This window comes from Brachyistius frenatus, unplaced genomic scaffold (assembly GCF_029030835.1).
Source record: "Brachyistius frenatus isolate BFR_SWC_R1_liver_20210118 unplaced genomic scaffold, ASM2903083v1 Contig_211, whole genome shotgun sequence".
NCBI lineage: Eukaryota > Metazoa > Chordata > Actinopteri > Embiotocidae > Brachyistius > Brachyistius frenatus.
The window spans coordinates 592,755-616,629 of record NW_027210810.1 but is presented as its reverse complement, the minus strand read 5'-3'; the positions used below and the strand labels follow the sequence as shown (position 1 = coordinate 616,629).

The following is a 23,875-nucleotide window of genomic DNA, read 5'->3' as shown; positions in this document are numbered from 1 at the left end:
AACAGCTGTCGAAACTTTGGACCTGTCAGCTGGATCCATCCTTTCTGTCTCGCACCCTTTTATCATTGGCTGCTGTACTCAGCTCACTTGTTTGTTTTTCACATCGTTACAGCAGTCCACTGTAAATCAGACTCTGTTTTTTTTTTTTTTTCCTTCCTCCTCCAGCCGTGTTTTATCCGCTGACTGTTTGTTCTCCCCTGACTGGATATTTATGAGGTCATGTATCCTCCATCGGAGCCCGGACTAGCAATCACTGTGGACTTCCCTGTTCTCTGTCTGAATCTGCAGCGGACTGATGAGCCTCACATTTATTACTGAATTTATTACCTGCAGATTTATGATTTTGTGCACAATTAAATCCCTCAAGAGCTATTTGTGTTGTGTAATTTCAATTCCTGTCACCAGATGGCACTGTTGTGATGTGCAGCGTGCCTCCGCGCCTCCGCCCTGAGGTCTCACTATCTGTATTTCTCATAAACAAAGACACCCAGTGGCTCCTTTATTGACTAAAAACAATCACTGTTGTGATTCACCATGTTATATCCTCAATTACAGTGTTTCCTCTTAATGAAAGTACAGATTAGTCGTTTTAGTTTTCAACATTTTCTTAAAGTGAAGTTATAATTCTGTTGCTTCTGAGGCGCAGAACAATTTTCCATGATACCAATCCTCATGTCTGTGTTAGTATTGTTCCCATGTTTAGGTTTCTATCCTGTATATCAGATCTACCACACAACAATGGTTGGTCAGTGATTTTGATCTCGAAGAAACACACTCCCAGATTAGCATCCGTGGATTCTCCAACAACAGTTTAAGCCAAAGTCATTTCCCGGCCTCATTTATGGGATCCGCCGGTCGGGGGGCTAAGACCTCTGAGAACGGCTCAGGGAGAGCAGCTCCGTGCTGATCGTTTCAGTAACCCAATGCTGTAATTACAACTTCCCACGGTGAGTGAAATTAGAGCTCAAAAGAAAAGTGGGATTTCAGGTAGCCGGGGCCGGCCCGGGTCATTGTCGGGGCAGAAAGAGATGAGCTTGAATGAAAAGATCTGGAGCACGTCTTCAAAGATGGAGCGGACTAATGGCACAGATTGGGTTTTGTTTCTGTGTTTCTGGTGTTGTTAATCGCCATTAAAAAGCAGAAAAATCTTCTTTTTTTTTAAAACGGTTTATTTTTCAATGTTAAAATGTTTGACATACAAAAACAGTGAAGGTAGTGCATCTTCCAGAATAAACATAATGATAGAAATCAGTGCTTTTTACATACGATACCAGTATTCCCGTTTTATTTCAGAGAGATAATCGATGCTTCTGACGCGTTATTTGCTGGTGCTGAAGGAGTTTTAGTATTTAGGGTAAGACTCCCGTTAAACACGTCACAAGGCCCAATTTCAAACTGCTTAGGCCCAGTAATATAAAACATTACAGCTACAGGCCTGTACAATTTTAGATTGTTATGGCCATATTGTAAGAACTATTCTCAGTATAGTAAAATCTGGTTTCCTTTTTACATTTTTCCAAAACAAAAGGCTCAAAAGCTTCAACCGTTAGCGCGGTCGGCTAACTAGCTCATAGTTGAGTGTTAAGTTTTCAGGCCAAAGAACACAATTAACGATTTAATTTATTTCGCAGGAGCCCGAGCAAAACTCGTTATCGGGATGTTTTTCTGCTGCTATTTACATCATGCAGTCTTTTTTTTTTTTTTTTTTTAAACATTCTTGTTTTAAAACAACAGCAGAAAATATTAAAAAGTCTTCTGTTGATTGTTTTTAACCAATTTATGAAGCACTTTAGCTTAATTTGCTCGCTAACTCCAGTCTACCAGAAAGATGTCATTTAGGCAAAATCTGAAATCGCGTACTAGAAATAAGAAGCCTGATTATGTGAATATCAGTCAGGAATCAAGCGTGGGAAACAGTTATTATAGGACAAGTTCCTAAAACCAGAAGCTCTGCGCGGCCCGGTTTAAATTTGATGGATGTTATTTTTCTGTGCAGAAATTGTAAAAAAAAATAAAATAAAATAAAAAATTACAAAATGCAACATTCAGTCTTTTGTGTTTCTGTCTTTTGACCAAAGAGCTTTTGGCATTTTGAAAGTAGTAAACTAGAAAATAGAAATAGAAATAGAGCTTCGTTGGAAGATATGTGAAAACCCGCCTGGAAAATACACCTCAGTTTTGTTTTTTTTCTTCAATTCCAGGAAGTTCCCCACCCTTCTTCTCTGCACCGTCCGTCTCTCTCGCCGAAACCAATTAGCTCTCAAGGTCAGCAAGCGCGAGACCGAGACGTCTGCCTGTTTTCCACATTTCAGATAACCATCGAATGTCTGCATCCTGCACCTTCACGAACGTTCACCGTTGTCTTTTGTGCAGGTCTTCTCTCCAGTTTACTGAGCCGGCAGCTAAACAGATGTTTATCCCAAACCAGCGTTTGGACCAGACCGTCCTGAACATTTTCCAACCTACGTGCACATTTCAGGGTGTGACACACAGCGAGAGCAAAAAAAAAAAACAAAACAAAACAAACCTGTCCTTTTATCCTTCGTTAACAATGAATGGCATATAAATATAAACTTGTCATCCGAGGTTTACATTCCACATTTCATTCTGGATTAACGGCGAGCGTTGCGACGGGATTAGTCACCGTCCGCCGACTGCATTTCTGGTTGTGCAGCTTAAGGTGAAGGAATTTCGTCGGGAAAGTAACAAGTCGAACTGGAACGCGTAGGACAGTTGCAGCCGGGTGAGGTAAAGGAAAGGACGTGCAAACACCTTCTCTACTGAGAATAAGAAAGCAAAGGAATTACAAAAAAAATATATATGTCCTGTTCTTTGCGGCTTTGACAGCAACACCTACGCTCGAACGAGACTCCGCATTAAATAGAAAAAGTGTCGAAATTTTATTTATTTATTTATTTTTTTCCAGAGAAAAAGCTGGCCTCCCTTTCAAAGCGTCACTGCGTTCCTCAGGTCCCACAGGAAAAGCTCCGGATTAAACCACTTCCTCTTACATTGTGATCCTGCGGAGGCCGGACCACACCGTCCTTCAATAGATAACTTGCTTTGAGCGCGTTTCAAATAATACCATATTTTAGGAAATACACTTTCTTGCGCACATTGTTCATTAATGGAGCTTTAAACGTGGAGTTTGAGCCGAGAGGAGGTTGGTTTAGTTCAGCATAAAAGACGGGAAGAAGGGGGTGGAGGGGGGGGGGTAAACAGCTCGCCAGGCTCTCTCCGAGGTTAAAAATAAGTCCATCAACTCGGTAAAAGGTCCCAATCAAACCGGCACACGGCAACGTTTCGTAAACTTAAACGCGCAACTTTTGGCCGTTGGCGTCTAAAAATCCAGCAGACCGGCGTTGAGTTTTCAGGAAACGGAGGGTTTTTGATCGATTTGAAGCTTTTTTCCGAACAGCTGTTGCAAATTGGAAGTGCTGCCAGTATGAATAGTTTGAATGCAAAATATTCGCGGGTGAACGTTTTCACATTTTCACGTCATTTTGTTTTCCCGTCGTATCGATGCGTGAAGCTTCCTCGAGGGTGAAGATTTATCCCGAACCGTCTTACCCGCTTTTTTTCCCGTCTCACGCGATGGAACGGCGAGTTTCGATGCGATATCTTGCCGAGTTTCGATGTACGACGTAAATGAGACAAAAGCCAAATATACAATTCAACACTAGAAACTAAAGTGACAAAAGCAGTGACGCTAAAAGCTAACTGGCTACTTCGAGTCCTTATGCTAAGCTAGGCTAACAGCATCCTGTGGCTCCTGGAAATTTTGCTTCCAAAGTATCTTTATAACACTAAATATTTATGTCTAAATAAGCAAACATACACGTTAAAGTAAAAAAACAAAAAAAAACCTTTGTTGTTATTTTTTGGGGATTTAAAAAAAAAAGAAAAGATAATCAATGGCTGAATCAATCCAGACTTTGAAGTTCTGGTTTGAACAAATCAGTGAGGAGAACATAAACAAAAACCAAACGCACAAAAATGTGTGGCGATACCTGTTCACTCACTGCGATGGTTTTATGGGATTTTAAAAGCTGCAGATCATCTCAGTGAACGCTCGCTAAGAAAACAAAAGCATTTAATTCCCAAAATGTTGACCTATTCCTTTAAGATGATGTCACGAGAGGTCGACGTTCTCATACTCGGCGTGGTCCGAGTCCTCCAGTTCGATACCCGGCACCAGGCTGTAGTACTCGGTGGACTGAGTCAGGTAAGCTTTCTCCCGGTCAGCCGAGTCCTTCATCACCTCCGTCACACTGACCGCGTCCGGCTCCGTCTTACTGGCCCCGTCGGGCTCCTGGGAGCTCTGCTTGCCCTCCGTGGAGCCGGAGCAGCGCGAGGAGACCCGGGGAAGAGAGTCCACCGAGCCCAGCTTGATCTCCACCTCCTCGTAGATGTCCCTGGTGCTGCCCAGCAGGGTGGAGGCCGGGCGCAGCAGCAGCTGGTTCTTTACGATCCCCTCTTTGCCGCGGTCTCCGGCTTTGCCCTGCTCGGCGGCTGAAGGCTGCTGCTTGCTGCGGCGCTTCTGGCCGTTGCTGCTGGAGCCGGACGCCCTCTTCTTCTTCGAGCTGCTGAACACGGGCGCCTCTTTCTTCTTCCTCTTCCTCCCGCAGCACCAGCAGAGCAGCAAGGCGGAGAGGATGAGGAGGGGGAGCACGATGAAGAGCGCTGTGAGGCCGGCGGGGCGACACGCGTCGTTGGGCCTCAGCGACCACGCGGTCCTGCCGGCCAGGTGGCGGGGAGACGAGCAGGTCAAGTTCCCCACCAGGTCCTGGAGTCTGGCGGTCCCGTTCGCCCGCCTGCCGGCCTCCAGGCCTCCCAGCAGCACACAGGAGCAGTCCCACTGGTTGCCATCCAGCTCCAGCCGCTGGAGGCCGGGCTTCTGCAGCACAGAACCAGGGAGGAGGCGTAGCTGGTTCCCCTGCAGATACAACTTCTGGAGGCTGTCAGAGTCCTGGAGGAAGCCCTCAGGAAGCTCCTGAAGCCGGTTCCCCCTCAGGTCCACCTCCAGCAGGCCGGGCTGGTTGGCCAGAAACTCCCGCGGCAACGTCGTTAGTTTATTCTGACCCAAGTAAACCTTCTGAAGCGCCGAGGCCTCTTCGCCGTCGACATGAACAGAGCTGATATTACAGTTGGAGAGGTCCAGCGTCTCGACGTTTGTCTCATTGGTAAACACAGACCAGCGCACACGGCCGAAAGCGGAGCCGGAGTAGTTCAGGCAGCAGACGTCAGCAGGAACCTCGGAGGGAAACTGGGACAAAACGGTGGCCGCAGGACAAACGCACCCGACAACAAGTCCCGTCTTCACCAGCAACGGGAACATCAGCACGAGACTCCACCGCAAAACCATGTCTGAAACAGAGAAGACGGAAAACGTGACTTCATCGCTCCACGTTACCACCGTGGCGTCCTCGGCCTCCTCTTCCTCCACCCTACCTGCCTACTGGTCTCTCTCTCTCTCTCTCTCTCTCTCGGTGCCGCCGGGGGATCCGCTGTATGTAGGCTAACACAGATGTAAATGGGCTCGTAAACCTAGCAGCTTCTCTGAGGACTCCCGGTTGCTGTGAGGATCGAAGGAGTTGGCATGGCGACACGGCTCACTGGGGATCGGGAGTCCAGCGTTCGGCTGCGGGAGAGGAAACAGATGCTTCGATGACTCTCGGTGGAGGTGATGCTGTTAATTGGCAGATGGGAGTTACACAAACACGGATGGAAGGTAAAGCCGGAGACGAAGGTTAACAAGACAGACTGACACCTCAAATCTGGAACTGATGTTACAGGACCTGGCTTTTACTCACTTTTTTTTTAAATTTTTTATATCAATATGAATCAAGAAACCAGCACTTTGGAACAAGAGCCAGCATTTGTAGGTTTATAATTGCAGCCAGATTCAGAAATAACGGAGGTTTCATTTTCCCTCCTCATAAAACTTTTGTTTTTCACTTGTTTCATCACATTGGAAAGTAAATAAAATGGTACTTATTTGAGTTTAAGCTTGAATTTACTTTATGTAAATGTTAACCAAAGCCTAACTTCACCAAACAAAATGCAATGCAACATATTACTACCAAATATATTGACAGATCTTTAAATACGGTTATCGGAATTGAATGTAAACGTGCCACAGGTAGCCACACAGCTCGTTACAGTTTGCAGGGCAGGTTCATTATATAAATGAGCAGGAACAAAACAAACATCTAAGCACATAAAGTAGAAAACACTGTCAATGAGGATGGTCCCCAAAATAATGTGTTTCACTTCGGGTGTAATTTCACCTCTTCGCGACTATTTTGAACTCAGGTTTCACTGCTGCCGTGCGTTTCTGCTTCACGAGAGCGTGACATGACAACATTTAGGAAACCCTGCTCGGAGACACACCAATAAACTAATTGCCGGTCACTTCCTAAAACTCCTGCGTGCTGCGACGCCACCCCGACCATTACAAAAAGCACATGTGGTCGACAATAAACGAAGCCTGTCTTTTCCAAATGACTTACATGTGAAGCGGGCGGGATGAGAGGGAGCGGGAGGGAGAGTGCGTTTGTTTTCGCCCTCCACAATGGGACTGAAAAGCTGCTCCGCAGCTCGGAGGCAGGAATGTGCTAACTCCCCAACAACGGGCCGGTTCCGTACCAAGCGGAGGGGTTTTTAGGCAGGACCACCGTTGTCAGCTGGAGCCTTAATGTGACCATGCAGGCCTCCGGTGACCACAAACAAACCTCGCTTCACCTCCTGAGGTGATGAACTGAGAACATTCAAATTCAAATCACAAAATCTCACCACAACTAATGATCAAAAAGGGAACCGATCCATCCAAAACAATATAAATGGGTAAAAGAACATTTTACGGCAAAGTGTCAAAAATCCACTCGTTCCAAAAAAAAACAACAAAAAAAACACGAAATGAATTGTTTCAACAGAACTGTGACCAAAATACTGTACAAACTTAGTGTGTCACGTTAAAGTTGGAAAACCAAGTTGTCAGTGGTCTCTGTAACTAAGAGTTACAGATAAACCTGGATAAACCTCATTTGACATTTCTGGACTGGAATCTGTTGTTAATTATCTGTCCACTAGCGAGTGATTTATTGGACCGACTGTAGCTCACCTACTTGATGTATTGGTTGATTTGGCAATCATGGTATGCAGCAGACACGGAGCGAGAATCGCTCGAGTTTTCTGGACCCCTGGTGAATGTACAGTCACCTTTGACCTCTCGTTTTGGTCTCCACAAACTGCAGCTAAACGCTCCACCGCGCCCAGCAGCCGGTTTGCCGTTTGGTGCCGTGCAGGCGGTCGGTTCTTGAAACGACACTAACGAGAGCGGTGAGCGTGAACCAAAACAGGAAATGTGCAGGCCAGAAACAAAAGCAAAAAGCTGAAAGTCACTAAAATTATGGGGAACTGCAGAGTCGGGAGATAACTCTTTGTGAATTGAGCCCTTGTGGCATTTCATATCCTCTAACTCTGTAATTATTTGCATGCTGCACAGCACTCTGAAAAGCTTTTGTTCTGAGTGATGGCTATCAGCAGGCTCAAAGGGCCGTCGCTGAACACAGAAAAGGAAAAGTAGCGGGTTACCGTGGTTACACGAAGGTCATAATTTGCCTGATTTGAGTGTCTTCGCTCCAAACGTAGGAGCTAAGTTTGGACGGCTCTTGTGGTGTGTTGCTGAGTCGACGCATTCAGCGGTGCAGATGACTTTAATGCCTGACGGGTCAAACTCGAGGCTGATAAGAGGTGCGTAAAGGTTACAGGCGAGGAGATCTGCCCTGCTCGAGCTTCGTGTCAATCGAGCATTCAGCCTCAACAGCGACGGACGAGTCGATCTTTGGATTTCTGACGCGCTTGGTTTGACCTTCGGAGAGTGGAGCCTCTTCATCCTAACGGAGGACTTTAAATCTGGAAAAAGTGGATGATCTCACTCGCCAACAATGAGAGTTGCTACATCCTCTCTGGCAGCAGAGCTTCCTCTGAAATAACGAACTCCATTCTTTCATGCAGTTTCATCAGAGGGATAAAATCAGGGCCGCAGCTGAGGACACACGAGGCCTGCCGCTGGTACTTCATCTGGGAATCTGGGGGACTTGATGCCCAGAAGGTTTATTCCTTTAGACTTAATACCATTAAAAATATACACATTTTAAAGTACAGCTAAGTGTGGAAAGGGTTTACTGAGTCAATATAATGTAGAAAAATCCAGTTAATTAGATAATTTGATGTTAAGTACATTTTCCCGGTAGATGAAGTGAGGTTTCTGTGAGGATGCTTCACCCCACGACCTCTAAATCCTCGGTTTTTTTTTCGAAAACAATAACATTAACAGCCTCACTCCTCACCTCTCACTGCAAAATGTGCAAAATGCAAACCTTTATGATCAAAAACAAAGTGTAAACCAATGACGCAAACACAGGAAAACTTCTTAAAACATGACTGCACATGTTAAAATTAAAAAAAAAAAAAAAAACCAACCCAGTCCAGGTGTAAATAAAGCGTCATCGTGTGTTTGTCTTACCCGCGGTCTCCATGTCTGCTGCAGCCCTGTTGCTCTCTGAAGCTCTGAAACTCTGATGGAGGACTCAAAACATGACGCACGGCGACGTCTCTCTCCTCTCCGCATCCCATCAAGTGTCCCGGCTTGCAGCTCTCCTCCTCCGGATCCGAGGGTGTGTCTCCGTCCGAGCGGAATGTGGAAATACAGCCTGCTGTTCGTGCGTGCATGTGTGCGTGCATGTGCGCGCGTCTCTGTGTGAGGGTGTAAATAAAGTTGATCCATACACACTGCTCAGTTTAAAGGACGTTTTTGTTGCGGTTTATCTGATTGAGGACGCCAGATTTGACCAGGTCGCTGCGCTCGGTGGAAAGTTTACCTGAGCTGCTGCAGCTGTTTGATGTCACAGCGCCGCCTGGTGGCAGAAGTGACTTTTCGCAGACTCGCCCGTTAGACACGGGTCTAATGTCACTTTAAGAAGATTCAAATAGTTTGAAATTTGTGGGAAAAGTGCACATTAATTCGACAGGTCAAAAAAATATGACGTCAAATTAATCAATCAAACTGGATCAATGTAGCACCTCTGATAGAAGTCCTACAAGTCAAAGAGTAAAGTAAAATAGTTCCCAAAAGTAAAACAAGGAGTCCGGTAAAATGTAAATAAACGAAGTTAAAGTTAAGAACAGAATAGGAGGAAAACAAATTTAATAAAACCTACTTTAGAATGATTCACCGAATAAACACCAATTAAATCTATCTATCTATCTATCTATCTATCTATCTATCTATCTATCTATCTATCTATCTATCTATCTATCTATCTATCTATCTATCTATCTATCTATCTATCTATCTATCTATCTATCTATCTATCTATCTATCTATCTATCTATCTATCTATCTATCTATCTATCAGCTTTCTCCTCGACAGTTGTTATTTTAATGTTTCACCAATTGATGGCAGCATTACTGAGCTCATGACAATCAGTTTAATCATTAGTTGATTGTTTCAGGCACATTTCACTGGTTGATTTCAACCTCTGAAATCTGAACCTTTAATACTTTAATCTGTCATACGACAGTGAAATAAATAATGCAGGAATACCACCGCTCCACCTGGCTTACCAGGTAATCGAGAGAGAAAATGAAGGATTAGTTGCTAAACAAAAAAACATATAGAAACTGATTTTTTTTATTAAGATATAAAAGACAGATGCATTTTCATACACTGTTCAATGACATTAACAAGAAATCTCTGAACTGCTACAAAATCAGTGTAAACATTTTCTGGTTGGTCATTTAAAGACGTAAAGTCTCAGCGATGAGATAGAAGAGAGAGTGCAGAGAAGTTATTGTAAACGATGCACACCTTCCTCTCACTCAACATAACACTGATGGATACTGTACACGTAAAAGCAACAAGACACAACATTACAAAAACAAAAGATTATTCATGATCGTTGAGAGTAACTATATTTTAGTGCAGGTTTTTGTTGTTGTTGTTGTTGTTGCTTTGTTTGTCAGTTTCATTCACACTGACCCCACTCTGGACCACCATTTGTATTTACAGTATATTTGTCTACAGTCGTTCAGACACGAGGGGGCAGCGCTGCTTTAGTTTACTGCTGCGGTTTCCTCTCCGGCAGCAAGCAGCTGGCTTCGCTCCATGGCACGTTAGTTAGAAGAAGATTAGGCAGCAGATAAACACACTCTGTGGTATTAAAGGAAGATTTCACAACACACTTAGTTTAGTCTGTCTTGCTGAGGGTTCGATGAGAAGGCGGAGCATGTGCCATATTTGAGTCCAATATCCAGCTCTCCTTCATACATCCATGAGTTGAGCAGATGTTTCTCGACAGAATTATTTTTTCATGAAAAGTCATTTTTCAGGATTCGTAATGTTCAGAACAATGTATTGATTTTTTTTTTTTTTTTACAGCTGCTTCTTTCATAATGGATTTTGCGTCTGAAAAACGATGTACGCTAAAGCAGTTCGGCCGCTTAAAAGCGCCAATCAACCGTGATGTCACCCAACGGTTTGCGAGCAGTTTTTGAAGCCTCAAGTCCGGCATTATGGCCGTCGCCAACTTGTTTTTGTTGGGAGCCAGAAGTGACCATATGTGGACCAGCTGGGGACGAGTGTCAGGTGGATGTGAATGAGAACCAGACACTATGCCCCGCCCACCTATAGTGGAAACCTAACTGCACTCCAGGACATTTACTGACTTTATATATCATGAGAAGTTGATCCTTTTTTAATCAGAATCTTATGGAACAAGAGATTTTTTTTTTTGGTTTTTGAGCCAGGCCCTTGTGGCTCTCTGTGGTATTGCACTTTAAAGCACTTCTGCATTGGCTTCAATTTTCAGACTATATCCATTTTGATATACAGACCACAGACACTCTGTGATGTTATAACGTTATAAAATATTTGGTAGTGTAACACCCCCTCTTGGAAATGCGTGTATAACGCCCTCATTTTAGTTACGAGGTGGCTGCAACAGGCGCTCAGCTCCACAATGTTCTTTCTTTGGTTTGGGTTCAATATGCAAGAACTGCAAAACACTTACATTTGGCTGTAACAAAGTGCAAGCTGGTTTTTAGTTGTTTTTATGAAACAAAAACCTCCTGTTTTATAAAAATTTTGGCTTGTCTCACACACACACACACACACACACACACACACACACACACACACACACACACACACACACACACACACACACACACACACACACACACACACACACACACACACACACACACAATAGAAAATACAATCTAACATACATTTAGTGATTTTTAGAGTTTTCGGACGGCAGGTACATTTTGCTACCTTCATACAGGACCAGGTTTGAGAGTAGCGACAGTTTTCTCAGGTAACTTTTAGCCAAACTGGAAGTAACTAAATCTTCCAAACTGTCATCAACTTCATCAAACTGTCATCAAAAACTGTTCCTTTGAGTGTTTCGCCCGCTAAATGTATTTAACGTGATGGTTCACAACCTTTTTGGCTTGTAACATCTTAAAATCAAGCCTCTTGCCAACACTTATCTCATTGCACATATTGAGTAAAAAATATCCAATATTTCACCCCCCCCCCCCAAAAAAAAAGTCCAGAAAAAATGAGAATATTTTGTGAATGAAAACTGTGTTGTTCACTGCATTATGCAGTAGATTATTGTTTTAATATTTCCTGGCTGTTGTGGAGGCAGAAATATCCTCATTGGATGAGTTGAACGTTGGTGGCAGTGAGAAAAACGAAAGCGCATAGCTCATTCTATCCAGATCACTAATGCTGTGGTCATCTCTGAATAACAAAGTCATTGCTATTTACATATGTCATTCCTTATTTGGACATTAAGCGTATATTTGCCGGTTTTCTTGCAGTTTCTCAGCCTAAAATTCCCATTGACACACATTCATTTCACATCTGCCAAGAAGAAGGAACAACGTTGGTAAAATCGTCTTTGGAGTATACGTACGGCCTGTCGTTGATGTCACTGATTGTCGGCCGTCACGCGTCGTTCGCGCTGCGTTTTTGAGCTTTTTGGAAAAACAAAGTGATTCCGTTTCTGTTTGCCATCACGAGTCCAGGTAGATGGAGTAGATCTGGTTGAGGCAGCGGTCGACGCCTCCCGCCTGGAAGAGGAAGCTGTCGTCTGGGCAGGGAGGCATGGAGTAACCTCCCCCCGCCTGACCCTGCAGGTCCTGCAGCAAATCAAACCCTGAGGAAAAAAAAATAATAATTCGGTTTTTAACAGCAGCCGCGTTCTTTTAATGCAAAGAAGAGTTTATTTTCATCCTTTGTCGCCAGTCAGCTAACTTATCTTGTGTGTTTCAAACAATTGCTAAAGGATTGCTGTCCTCCGAATTCTTACGATGTCTATAACCAATAATTTACACTGAAAACCTGTTGAATGAAAATATGAAAACCGTCAGACTTTCAGCTCGTTGCTCCGGTTTTACTAAAATGTACCGTTTTGATTCAGGATGTGTAAATCAGCATCTTGGTTTACATTTTGCCCTTTTATATTAACAACGACTCGCATGACTACCTCGATGTCGCTACAGAGAATGTCTTGGTAACTTTCAGCTCATTGTTTTGTTTTTACCGCCCACGACTTTTCCGTTTTGGATCAGTGTTTTTAACCTCAGAGCAGACTTAGTGGGTGGAGGAAACCAAAACAGGGATATAAAAAAAAAAAAAAAAGTGTTTTTATGGTGTCTCACCTGTAGAGTGGCAGGTGGAGGGGTTGGTGAAGTAACTGGCAGATTCGAAGCCTCCATCGCTGCCTGGTTGAACCACCTTCCCTTCTCCATACAGACAGCCTTGAAGGACCACAGAGGAAATGTTGATGGAAATCCAGAGCATTAAAAACAGGTCGCACCGACGACAGTTCAGTGAAGTCTGTCGGTACCTTGCTGCTGCGAGAACACCTGCTGCTGTTGGCTGTAGGCTTTCTGGTATCCCTGCAGCCTGATGTCGACCCTGTCTGAGGAGGCGCTCGCTGGGCTGCAGTCAGCTGACACGAACAAGGAGGCTGGTCTGTTCCTGGTAAACGACAAAATTACGTTTTCAGTCCCAAAAATAAACAACAATACAATTTATTTAAGTAAAAGTACTCCATTACACGTTAAAGCTCTAAATTCAAAATGTTACAGAACATTATGAATGTAATTATCAGGAAAATACAATTACAACATAACAAAATAGGAGTAGTCTTACTTAAAACTATTGTTATATATTACAACATTAGATTATTAATATTCGTGCATTAATGCAAAAGCAGGATTTTACTGCTGTCAAGATGGAGCTAACGTTCAATTATTTTATTCGGACTGCAAGTATGTATTAACGCTTTGTGCAACCAGAGGCGAAATCCAGTAATTTAATTTCGTTAACAATGAAAATTTGGATAATGAATTAATAAGAAGGGTTTAATCAGACTGAGCGACAGCTTTGACTGGGTCTCACTAAACTTCAACACAAATCTGGGATCAAATGAACCCAGGACCAAAAGCATTTTTTTTTTAAGTGCAGATAACCAACAGTTGTTGAAAGAGAACAAACGTGTAAAACCAGCACAGTTCATATAAGGAAGCGTTTCCTCCTCGGGGGGGGGGAGGGGAGGGATTAACGTAGGCGGGTTTTGCGCGGAGCCGTATCCATCGCTTCTCTGCAAGAATGTGCTGACTGTGCACAAACAATCTGACTCAACGTGGAAACGAGTGAGTCAGTGGAGCCAAGTCGACAAGGAGAAAGAAAGGCAGCCGAATGTCTCTCCGAGGAGATATGCAGCTGAAACCCCCCCAGCATTGTATTTGAATCCTCCCTTCCCCCCTCCCCTCTCCTCCCCTTCCTCCCTTCAAAGAGCTCAATCTCAGCATTTCATGTGGCCTGAGAGATCTCCTGGATGATGTGCTGCAGCGTATTGGTCCCCGGGGAGCCGGACGGCCTTGGTTTCTGCTGGAGGGGTTTTTCAGCGGGCTTCATAAACAAGCCAGGCCTTGTCAGAGATACCGACGGGCCGCTGGCCCGTGCAGCCGTCTATATTTGCATGTGACCGGCTATAAAAAGAGGAAATGTTTGGAGATTTCTTTACATATCTATCATATATCATCCCCAGGTCTCTTTATTACCCATTTCCCATGTCAAATGCTATTACACTGAATTTAACAGTCTCTGCTTTCAGTGGAGAAACACAATAAAAGCCAAAATTAATCAGAAGGACTTTTTTGAAACTGATATAACTTACAGATGGCTGCAGCTTCCCGAGGTAATAAGGGCCAGGCTTTGTATAGGATTATGTAAACAAAGTGGGCTTTGATATAGTGTGACGGCTGAAGTGAACGCACGGCGATGACTGCGAGCCCCAAGAATTCGACACGTCTCTGGATTCCCCTCGGTGGCCCCTGAACCGTCAGCGCTGACCTTAGCTCTAAACAACGCCGGCTGCTCCACGGCTTACATTCTTGTATCGCTGCAACAACATAGCTGAGATGTCTGAGCCGTGCCGTGCCGATCTGTCGCTTCGTGGACGGTGAGCCCAAACCGCTCAGATCCGTCGAGCTTAACGAAGTCTCCGCCGCCCGAGGGAGCTGCTGTCAGCACGACCTCAGGAAACCGTTTCTCTGATCATATTTTACCGGCCACTCGCTTCCTTTCTTTCCAACTAACTGCAGCCGGCTGCTTGTACATATATATATATATATAGTTTTTTAAGCCCAAGTAGGCACCACTGTTTTCGTTGGTTACACGCAGTACATATATATATAAAATATAATAATATAACAGTGGTGCCTACTTGGGCTTAAAAAACTTGATCTGTTTCCAGCTTGAGCTTAAAAAAAACAAAAACAACCACTGAATTACTTCTGTGATAGATTTATTTGATCACACAGGGTTGTGTTTAATGTGTGAAGTACAGATGGAGATTTAATGCGATCTAAGTGCTACCAGTGATGTGCTTGGAGAAACTCGAGTAGGCTCATTTCATGTTGGATTTACAGTAAATACAGAAATGTGAGGACATGTCAAACATTTCACTTAAAACCAGCTTTTTGGGTCCGATGTCACTCGGAGATTCTGCAAAGTAAACTTCATTACATCTCTTTCCTTCAAATTGTATAATAGTGTTTTTGTGCGAGAGCCATCCTGGTTAGCGCGCCTGTATCTGAGGGACACGCCGTTCCAAAAAAGCCGATCCAGCTCCTCACCGACCGCAAAATATACAAACACTGCACATCACAAATACCCGCTGATGGACGAGCCTCGGCGGGCCTCTGAATCCCTCAAGTATTAAAAGAAGTCGAAACGGCTCGTCCCAGCCAGAGTAAACACTCGGCCGCCTATGAGGTCAGAGCATGATGCCGGCTGCGCCGTGGAGCAAAGAGAATTTACTTTCACGTGTTTAACGTCTCGCTAAGTCATTTGGGGGAAAAACAAGTGCTTGTCTGGTATTGGCTTTGGCAGGTCGCGGTATACTGCGGGCACCACTGGGATTCAGTGACATCCTCCGCCACTATAAAGAGACGTCAATGGACAGACTGTGGATAGCTTCATGGAAGCTCTGGCGGCACACTTTGCGGCCCGAGAGATGCGGCGATGAGGCGAGCACAGTTACATGTCTTGAAAATGCACACGGACAACCCGACAACTGATTCGCCAAAATTTGACTTTGTTTGGTGGATTTTAAATTGACTTAAACATGTGAAGAAATCAAGGTGAAACGTTCCCATGCAGCTGTTAGAAGCAGGGTGTTTTTACTGGATATTAATTCTTTCATGGATGTTCACCGTAATCTAATTTGCTAAAAACACACCAACCTTAAGTGGCACATTATCAACTGTGTAATGCAGTTATATTAATAACACTAGAACAACTTTTTGGAGGTGTTGTGATTGAGATCAAATTCATCTAAACACATGGAAATACTGGCGAGGATGGAGGTAAAATATTCGCTTCGTTGGCGTTTTCTTATTTTAATCCAAAACATGAATTTCTCAGACCAAATCCAGGTTGTCTCTACTATTGAAAAAAAAATTGCTTTTACACCAATGCAGATTTCCATTCATGTTTATATCTTAATAATGTTAATACATTAAATAGATCTGAAAAAAACACAGCATTTGCCTCCTTTTTAACCCCTTAACTATCACCTCCTTTTTGGTTTCTTACGCTCTGGTTTAGATTGTTTGAATCGTGAGCCTTTGTGCTTTTAAACGACGTACAACTTGACAAATCTGTTTCAGAATTAGCCGAAGCTTTTCTAAATTCTGCGGCACAATGTTCACTGCTGAGCGTTATAGAAATGGGAGTTGCCTTCCTTTCGTTGGTGATGTATATATACACACACAACCAAGCGGCAACAACCACAACTTCAAAATTGATAATAAAGTACAATACCACTAATGGCCACAAGGGCTCCAAAAAACAACACCGGTTGCACTCTTAGCTTGGTATCGAGGGACGGACGTGAGGGGGGGGACCTCAATACTCCACCGTCCGACCACTAATTCACAGACTGGGGTTGCATATGACATCAGCAGCATCAAGATCGCAGCGCTCATTTACGAGGTATTTTGGCTTCACTCGTCACGCCGTCATGTCGTCCATCTTGCAATGTGAATACATATTCCATGAAATAAGACTTTTTGCCTTTTTCCTCCAAGGTCAATAATGAATCTTCCAGCAGAAGCTCAAACTGTAGGTTTAGATTTGTGCTCAGAGAAGAAAAAAAACAACTCCTCTTAACACCTCAGCCAAGACTTAAAGCCCATTTGAAAACAACTCATGGAAACACGTGAAGCAATGTGCATCATATGGGAAGATTTTCTATCATTTATAAAACCACAACAATTTTATTTTGGCCCTTATCAATGTTTTTATTTTTTATTTTTTTTAATGAAACAGACTGCCTTTGTTGTTACTGTTGTGCCAATAAAAGTTACTTTACGGGCAAACCTTCAATGACCCATGATTTGAAGCCGTACTGTCCAGAAACTGCAGCCCTGCAGGCTTTCAGCTGTATCTTTTTAGTCTCACATCTACTTTTATACAGGGCTAGACAAAATTTGTCTCAGTTTACAGTACACATAAGTTCTGTGGCCTCCGACTACCCAATCAGTGCGACCGCAAAGCCATAACTCCATCTCTGGTGATAATGTCTCTGGTTTATTCAAGAATGCATACGCTCAACATCGCTCGCCCTGTTTCTGGGCATGTGCTCTCCAGACACGAGAGAAAGCAAAGTGACTGTGAAATCTTCAGACTCGCATCAAAACAGGGTCTTGATGGTGTTCTCGTATTTGAGGTTCGTTTGAGCCTGTCGGGTGACAAACCGCAGGGAGGAAGTGATTACAACCTCTTAAAAATGCTTTGAAACACGTCAGATTTGTCGAATAAATACGTTTAAGCGATATAAAGGCAAAAGTTTTGGGGTGAATCCTGGGAAGAGCTGATACCGAGAGGAGCAGAAAACTGTGGTCAGTTAGTTTTTACTATATTTATCTTTAGGAAAAAATAGCTCTGAATCAAAACTGCCAAAATGAAATTCAGCTCCATTGTATTGGGTTGGCAGCAGAAATCCCAGCAGCAGATAGTTGAGACCGTTGCCAGACACCACTAAGGGGTAAGTGGGAAAATATGTTTATTCTTTATTGTTTTTGTGATTTGGACGAACTGTCCAGCTAAGTTTGTCTCTGGGTACATACTTTAATGTCGTTAAAGTACTCGGCCTCTCAAGGATTAAAAGCAAACCTCATGTTAAAATACATGACAGTGAAGAATACTTTTGGACATTTATTGTTTCGCATTTAATGAAAAGAAAATACTCTTAATGGTGCAACAGCGCAAAACTCAGGGAGAAAAATTTGAGACGCAAAAGGCCAAAAACTTCCCTGCAGTTGCTGCCCATAAGCAAGGCACTTAACAACCATTAGCAAGTTGTAAAAACTAGTCAGTTTCCAGCTGCGGTTGTTTCCGGTTGTTTTCCTAAATGCCTTTCCGGATGCAACACATTTACCTTCAACATCTCCTGCTCGATCACTCACCCCTCTCTCAGGCTCCTCGGGCTCGTCAGCGAAGATATCGGATTGTTGGCATCAAAGTTTCCCTCCAGGCCCGCAGGGTAGCCGGAGCAGCCGTCTGCTGATGGAGGCAGAAACTCTGGATTCCCCCTGTTGTGGGCAGTGCTGCTGTTCGAGTAGACACCTGAAAGACAGCCACAGCTGGCGTCGGTGGTTTTACTTCATCGAAATATCCGCAAACACATGTCGGCCTGCAGGTAGCCCAGGGAAAAGGGAACGCTGACACTTTTTGTGCAACAACAGCTGGCTTAGATTGGCAAAAGGTACAACATATTAATCTCCTTCGTTGACTGTCTTTCTGCTCAATTTTTTTTTGTCCAAACACCGTAGTTTTTACCAAAATAAGACTAAATACAGAGCTAGAGATTTTTGTTAGCACAGTTAGCTTAGCTGTCTAAGTTTGCAATCGACATCCGCCAGCTATTTATCCAACAATTACTTCTTCAAGAAATCAATCTGCTCAATTTTACTTCATGTAATTTTAACCCAACTAAAACTGTACGCACTTAATAAAAAAAAAAAAAAAAATCTCCAAACTTTGAGGTGACGTCTGCAAACTTCAAGTTCCAACTGTCCGAAACCTCGATTACATATTCAAAATGTACAGCTATTCATATAATCTTAAAAGCCCGCAGCTTTGAAAGTAATTATTGAAAATGATTATGATATCATTTTCTGCTGAGCTAATCGTTTTAGCTGTAAAGCAAACGTAGAAGCTTTCAGTCGAGCCGCTAACAAGAAACAGAAGAAGCGTATTCTGTATGAAACGCGAGTATTTTAGACGCAGTGAGGAAACAAACAGACAGAGGAGAAGTAGGTAGTGCTGTGAGAATGGGTTGAGGAGTTTTTAGGGGTAATTTAACGCTGATAAATCTTCACTCTAAGACTGTAAGTCGAATCATATTTGGCGACGCAACCTTTGAAGTCTGCCGAGGCTGAGCGTCAAAACTAAAAAGACAGTTTTCATGCTGTTCATTTTGAAGCTGTAACACAAATACCTGCACGGCAGCAACAGGGCTTTCATCACTTTTAGTTTAAGCATAGCTGACGATGACTGGATATGTCACTGGAAATCCAGCCTGTATACTGTAATGTACATATGCTTAACATGCAGAAAGGAGGTTTCAGGCTACAACATAAAAATTTAAAAAAAAAAAAAATTCCCCTCGGGGATTCATAAAGTAACTACCTAACCTAACCCTAACCTAACATTTGGTGGTTTCTGATAAGGAGAAAGTCCTCTTGGGATATTTTCAAAATTAAACACTGACATGCTTGTTTCGCCTTGAAGAAACATAGCCCGTAGTGTGCTGTTTGAGGCTTTTCCCTGAATGTCTTCTGGGTATAACTGCAAGTAGTCTGAAGTAATAGACATGGACAGCTCTCCTGGACGCTCTCCGCTCTCCTTTGCCAACTGAGCCTCAGTGTACCTGACAGCTTCTTGATCCTGGTTCAGCCATTGAAAGGGAAAGAAAAAGAGCCTGGCTGGAAAACGGGTTTGGAGAAGCTGAAAGACGGGCGGGGTGAGGGCCAACTTGCCCACAGTCAGTGCCCGGTAATTGGACAAGGTAAACACTGGCATGATGAGCTATCATCGCAGGAATGAGAGAGGAGGGAGAGGAAAAGGAGCAAATGAGGCCATGGGAGGAAATCAAAGGGACAGCTTAGCAGGCCAGGTGTTGGGTCAATTACCCTTTTTCTTTGTTTTTGCTCATTTTCAGAGGTGTCGGAGGCTAAACGCAGACTTTTTTTTTTTTTTTTTTTTTTCAACCGCACGTACCTGTGAAGTCATCTAGAGCCGGTAGAGGCGAGCTGTTTCCTTGGTGGGAAGAGGCCGAGCTGTGGAGATGTTGCCTCGCCAGACAGTCACTCAAAATATCTGATTCCAGCATCGTGTGGACTTGAACCTGCCAATAAGACAAAGTACAGATGCTAATATAGACATAGATGATATACGGTGTTGTGCGTTCGTGTCGGTGAGCGTGTGTGGATCGCTGCCTGCATGTAGGGATGAGAGTGATTATGTTAAAAACTGCAGTTTAGTTGTCTTCCAACTGTGTTTTGCTGTTGAGCAATGCAACTCCCATGGAAATACATTTTAAAAGGACTGACTTCTCTTTTGATTGCATGTAGTAGATCAATTGGAAAGACAATAAATGTTCTGCAGGCGGTTTTCTACTGTTCATTTTTCAAAGACATGACGCTTCCACCAGATGCCTGGTTCTCATTTTGTCCGGCGATCCCGCTTCTCGAGGTATCAAATCCAGAGATCTTGTTTGGCAATCTTACTCCAAAATGTTCAGAGTTAAGGCAATTTTACTTTATTATGCAGCGTTAACAAAGCATCCCCCAGGACTTTTTTAAATCGATTTATCAACAGTTTCAGGACTCAGAAGAAGCTCGCGAAGGACACCCAAGAACCACAAAAGAGGTATGAATAACCAGCGACAAATGTTGACCCGAACCAGTGTTTATGAACACACGAACTTCCAATAGCTGTGACACATCAGCTCAAAGAAATGTATAACCATAAGGAGTTTATGAAGTGCATGTTTAATATTTCAAAGTCTTATTTAGCCCCACAGGGTTTACTGCAGTGCAGGGCGTATCAGCCATGTCACAACTTACAAGCACACGTGGTTCTGTTTAAACCAAACAAGGCATGGGAGTACACACAAAGCCCCAGTGTCACTCACGGTCCATAGAAAACAAACAAGGCCCAGATAAAGCCGAACAATAGGCTCCCTATTCTGACTTCCACGGAGTGCGCGTAATATTTTGTTTTGTCGTATTTCATCCTACTGAATCATAAACACGCTCACTCTTTCCTCCTGATGCTGCTCTCCATCTCCAAGAAACAAGACGTATAACCACCGACCTCTGAGCAGTCCCGTCTCTCTGTGAAGAACCATTGCACTGCTAAAAACCTTTTTGGAAGCGCAATATTTCAAACCTCAAGGTTAAAGGAAAAGTGCACAGACGCCTCATTTACCCGACAAACTGCCTGTTGACCTCCACCAGGTAAAAAAAAAAAAAAAAAATCAATCAAGATGCGACTTTGTGGCAGTGTTAATCAGCTCTCCTCATCGCTCGGTAACCGTGGCGATTAGCCGGTCAGCAACACCAGACGAAACTATAGCAGCAGAATGCCGAAAGCACGTTGGGGAAACATCTTGAAGCTACTTCACTGCTGCCAGACGAGCTCATGTTGAGCACGTTCAGCTCAAACATGGTCGAGGTTAGATATCGCATTCCCTCCACTAACAAACTGCTCCAAAGCCCGTTTGGGGCCGGACCGCCTCCTCTTAAACGATTACCGAGTCCATACCTGGCCAAAGGAAGCAGAGTCCATTAATCCCGGTTGAAGTCCGTCTACCTACCTTTGTCCCTTGTCCTATAAAAGCGTGAAATTGGCCCCAGACTGGAGCGCATTGCCAATTCTCCATTACAGGCGCAAATGATCGAAAATGACTTTTTTTTTTTTTTTTTTTAATGCATTTACTGTTAATCTGTTTCTAAGCACATCTTTTAAACCCTCTTTATTACTACTGATCCACGACATCCAATCTAGTTTTAGAGACACGGCGATATTGTATTAAAAGGTGCGTGTTGTTCCTCCTCCGAAGTTCCTCGTATTCTACCCTCCGCTAAATTTCCAACATGCGAGAGGGCAGTTGGTGTCGTTACCTTGACCTCCCTCTCCTGAAGGCCTTTGGCGGAGTGAGCCTTGACGTGCTTTCGTAGCGAGCTGGGGTCGGTGTAGCGCTTGGTGCAGCCCGGGATCTGACAGGCGTACGGCTTCTGTGAACGAACCACGACAAGGACAGGTGACACAGGTTTGACGGACAGGTGAGAGGAATCGGGCTTCTTCATACCTTCTCTCAGACAAAAAAAAGTTGACAGTTATTTAAACAGTAAAAGTCTGTTTGTGATGTTTTGGAGATAAACATTTTTTCCATGTAATTTCTCTTTCTATCTGACTCATACTTTGGTAATTCAGTCATTTTTCCTTCAAACCTGATATTTACTGTTAGTTCTGAAGAGAAAACAGGATGAAAACACCAAAATAAACCCATAACTTTGTGGTTATGGTTTATAAAATGATACAAACTAAACACTCTCTTGTATCCACCAAAAAACAAATATATATATATATATATATCTCGTGTAATCCTGATTTGGTGACAGGTTAGGATTTTGTAAACCGGACTACAAAACGTTCACCACGAGGTTGATTTTACAGCCACACTGCACACGACGTCGAACATAAAATATGTTCACAAACAAGGATACGAATTCCGCTGAGTCACCTCCACGTGGTACACGTAAACATGAAGGGGTTATAAATGGGGTTATTTATGGTGACAAGGGCACTAACAGAGAGGGGAAGGAACATGTGGTTGTGTCAACATTTTACATAATGTGCTCCTCAGCTGAGGATTGAGTGTGTTTACCTTTCATCTGCGAGCTTAAAGAGAGACAGAGAGAGGAAGAGTTCAGCCATAAATCCATGTGAGCACACAAGGTAAACTGTAAACGAGCTAACTGCAATCTGCATGTAAATAAAAGAGCCTTTATTTCCGTGTTGGTATTTCACACCGATTAAAAACAAGTCACGGGCAAAAAAAAATATCTGAAGTAAAATGAGGTAAAATGAGGTTGGAGTCAAAGGAGCCCTTCCAAAATGAATAAAAAACATTTTCATAAACATTAAGAAATATGCTTTCAAATGTTTTTCACTGTCCAAACCGCTGATTTCTTGCATGCAGATGTTTTTGCACCATTTGACGAAAAAGCAGGGGGTTAAAAACCTGCCTGTATTTCACAATTTGATCAAATCTGCGCGATTAGATGAGCAAATGAGCTGATTTCCACAACTCTTATTCCTCACAGATGTTTTCTGGCCTTTTCATTGCCGAATATTTAACAGGTGGAGTCAATTATAATTTCACAAAAAACACATGTACAGTATTTATATGAATCTTGTCGGTTTGCGAACCAGGATCTGAACACTGCGGGGCGAAAATAACGACCTGCATGCACGTAAAACCCAACGCGGCGGGTTTAAGTTCACGTTCTGCAGAACATTTCAAGATTGCATATCGATATTTATTAAATGAAAGCTGCCATTCAGAGACTTGGTAGGTATAAATGTAATAATAATAATAAATATAAACTAATAAAAAAATTAATATGAACAGCATAAATCATGTATCGGGTCAAAAACAAGCTGCTACCAGAGTAGTACTGAAAATGTATCCTATCCTAGAAATGGAAAAAAAAAAAAAAAAAGTATTTGAGAGGAATATGCATGCAAGAAAAAACATGCAAAACAAAGAACAATATTTGTATTTCTTGAAACAGGGTAAAAAGTTTTTGTTTTTTTTAAATAATCTATTGAACAAATGCACAAGAACATGTGTTACTATAATAAGGATCAAGAAACTGTTGCTTTTTATTGTCTGCTTGTTTAATTTTTCAATTCAATGTTTTGTATAATTGTTTTTAACATAAAAAAAAAAAAAAAAGCATTTCAAATTTCAGATGTGTAATTGCAACATTCCTAAATATGGCATTGTATGCGTGCACGTTCACATTTCTGCGGGCCTCAGACCTTCAAGATGTTCCCGATGTTTTATTGAAATGTTTGAACTAACAAAATCACAAATCAGCCGGCACCGCAGAGCTCAACCGCGCAACGCGTTGTGTTTATTGTTTTGTTTGGTAACTCGTCAACAACCCAAATGCCGATATTAAATGGTTGGTGCTTATATACCG

At 43.0% G+C, this 23,875-nt stretch overlaps 2 protein-coding genes across 3 annotated transcripts in view; both read right to left on the bottom strand.

Annotated features, from left to right (window-relative positions):
* Positions 1 to 3,516: 3,516 nt before the first annotated feature.
* LOC138633225 (trophoblast glycoprotein) lies at positions 3,517 to 8,646 on the bottom strand. Of its 2 annotated transcripts, XM_069719342.1 has the most exons (3): positions 8,531 to 8,646; positions 5,452 to 5,641; positions 3,517 to 5,367 (listed from the first exon to the last, which is right to left on the bottom strand). In XM_069719342.1, exon 3 carries the CDS (start codon positions 5,363 to 5,365, stop codon positions 4,133 to 4,135), a length of 1,233 nt encoding a protein of 410 aa, XP_069575443.1. In that variant the 5' UTR covers positions 5,366 to 5,367; positions 5,452 to 5,641; positions 8,531 to 8,646; the 3' UTR covers positions 3,517 to 4,132. The 2 variants fall into 2 exon arrangements, with proteins under 2 accessions (XP_069575443.1, XP_069575442.1); XM_069719341.1 differs by lacking the exon at positions 8,531 to 8,646 and having other exon boundaries at positions 5,452 to 5,803.
* A 2,555-nt stretch (positions 8,647 to 11,201) lies between these two features.
* LOC138633185 (zinc finger protein GLIS1-like) overlaps positions 11,202 to 23,875 on the bottom strand; it is a 37,255-nt gene continuing 24,581 nt past the window's right edge. Inside the window, exons 4-9 of the mRNA XM_069719288.1 lie at positions 21,785 to 21,898; positions 19,878 to 20,004; positions 18,062 to 18,221; positions 12,928 to 13,061; positions 12,740 to 12,838; positions 11,202 to 12,234 (exon numbers count right to left, since the gene is read on the bottom strand). Coding sequence (XP_069575389.1) covers positions 12,092 to 12,234; positions 12,740 to 12,838; positions 12,928 to 13,061; positions 18,062 to 18,221; positions 19,878 to 20,004; positions 21,785 to 21,898 — 777 coding nt within the window. The 3' untranslated portion in view covers positions 11,202 to 12,091. The remainder of the gene's footprint in view (positions 12,235 to 12,739; positions 12,839 to 12,927; positions 13,062 to 18,061; positions 18,222 to 19,877; positions 20,005 to 21,784; positions 21,899 to 23,875) is intronic.

Excerpts from the sequence above, each read along its gene's own strand:
- LOC138633225 (XM_069719342.1), bottom strand. The coding sequence starts at position 5,365 with ATGGTTTTGCGGTGGAGTCTCGTGCTGATGTTCCCGTTGCTGGTGAAG.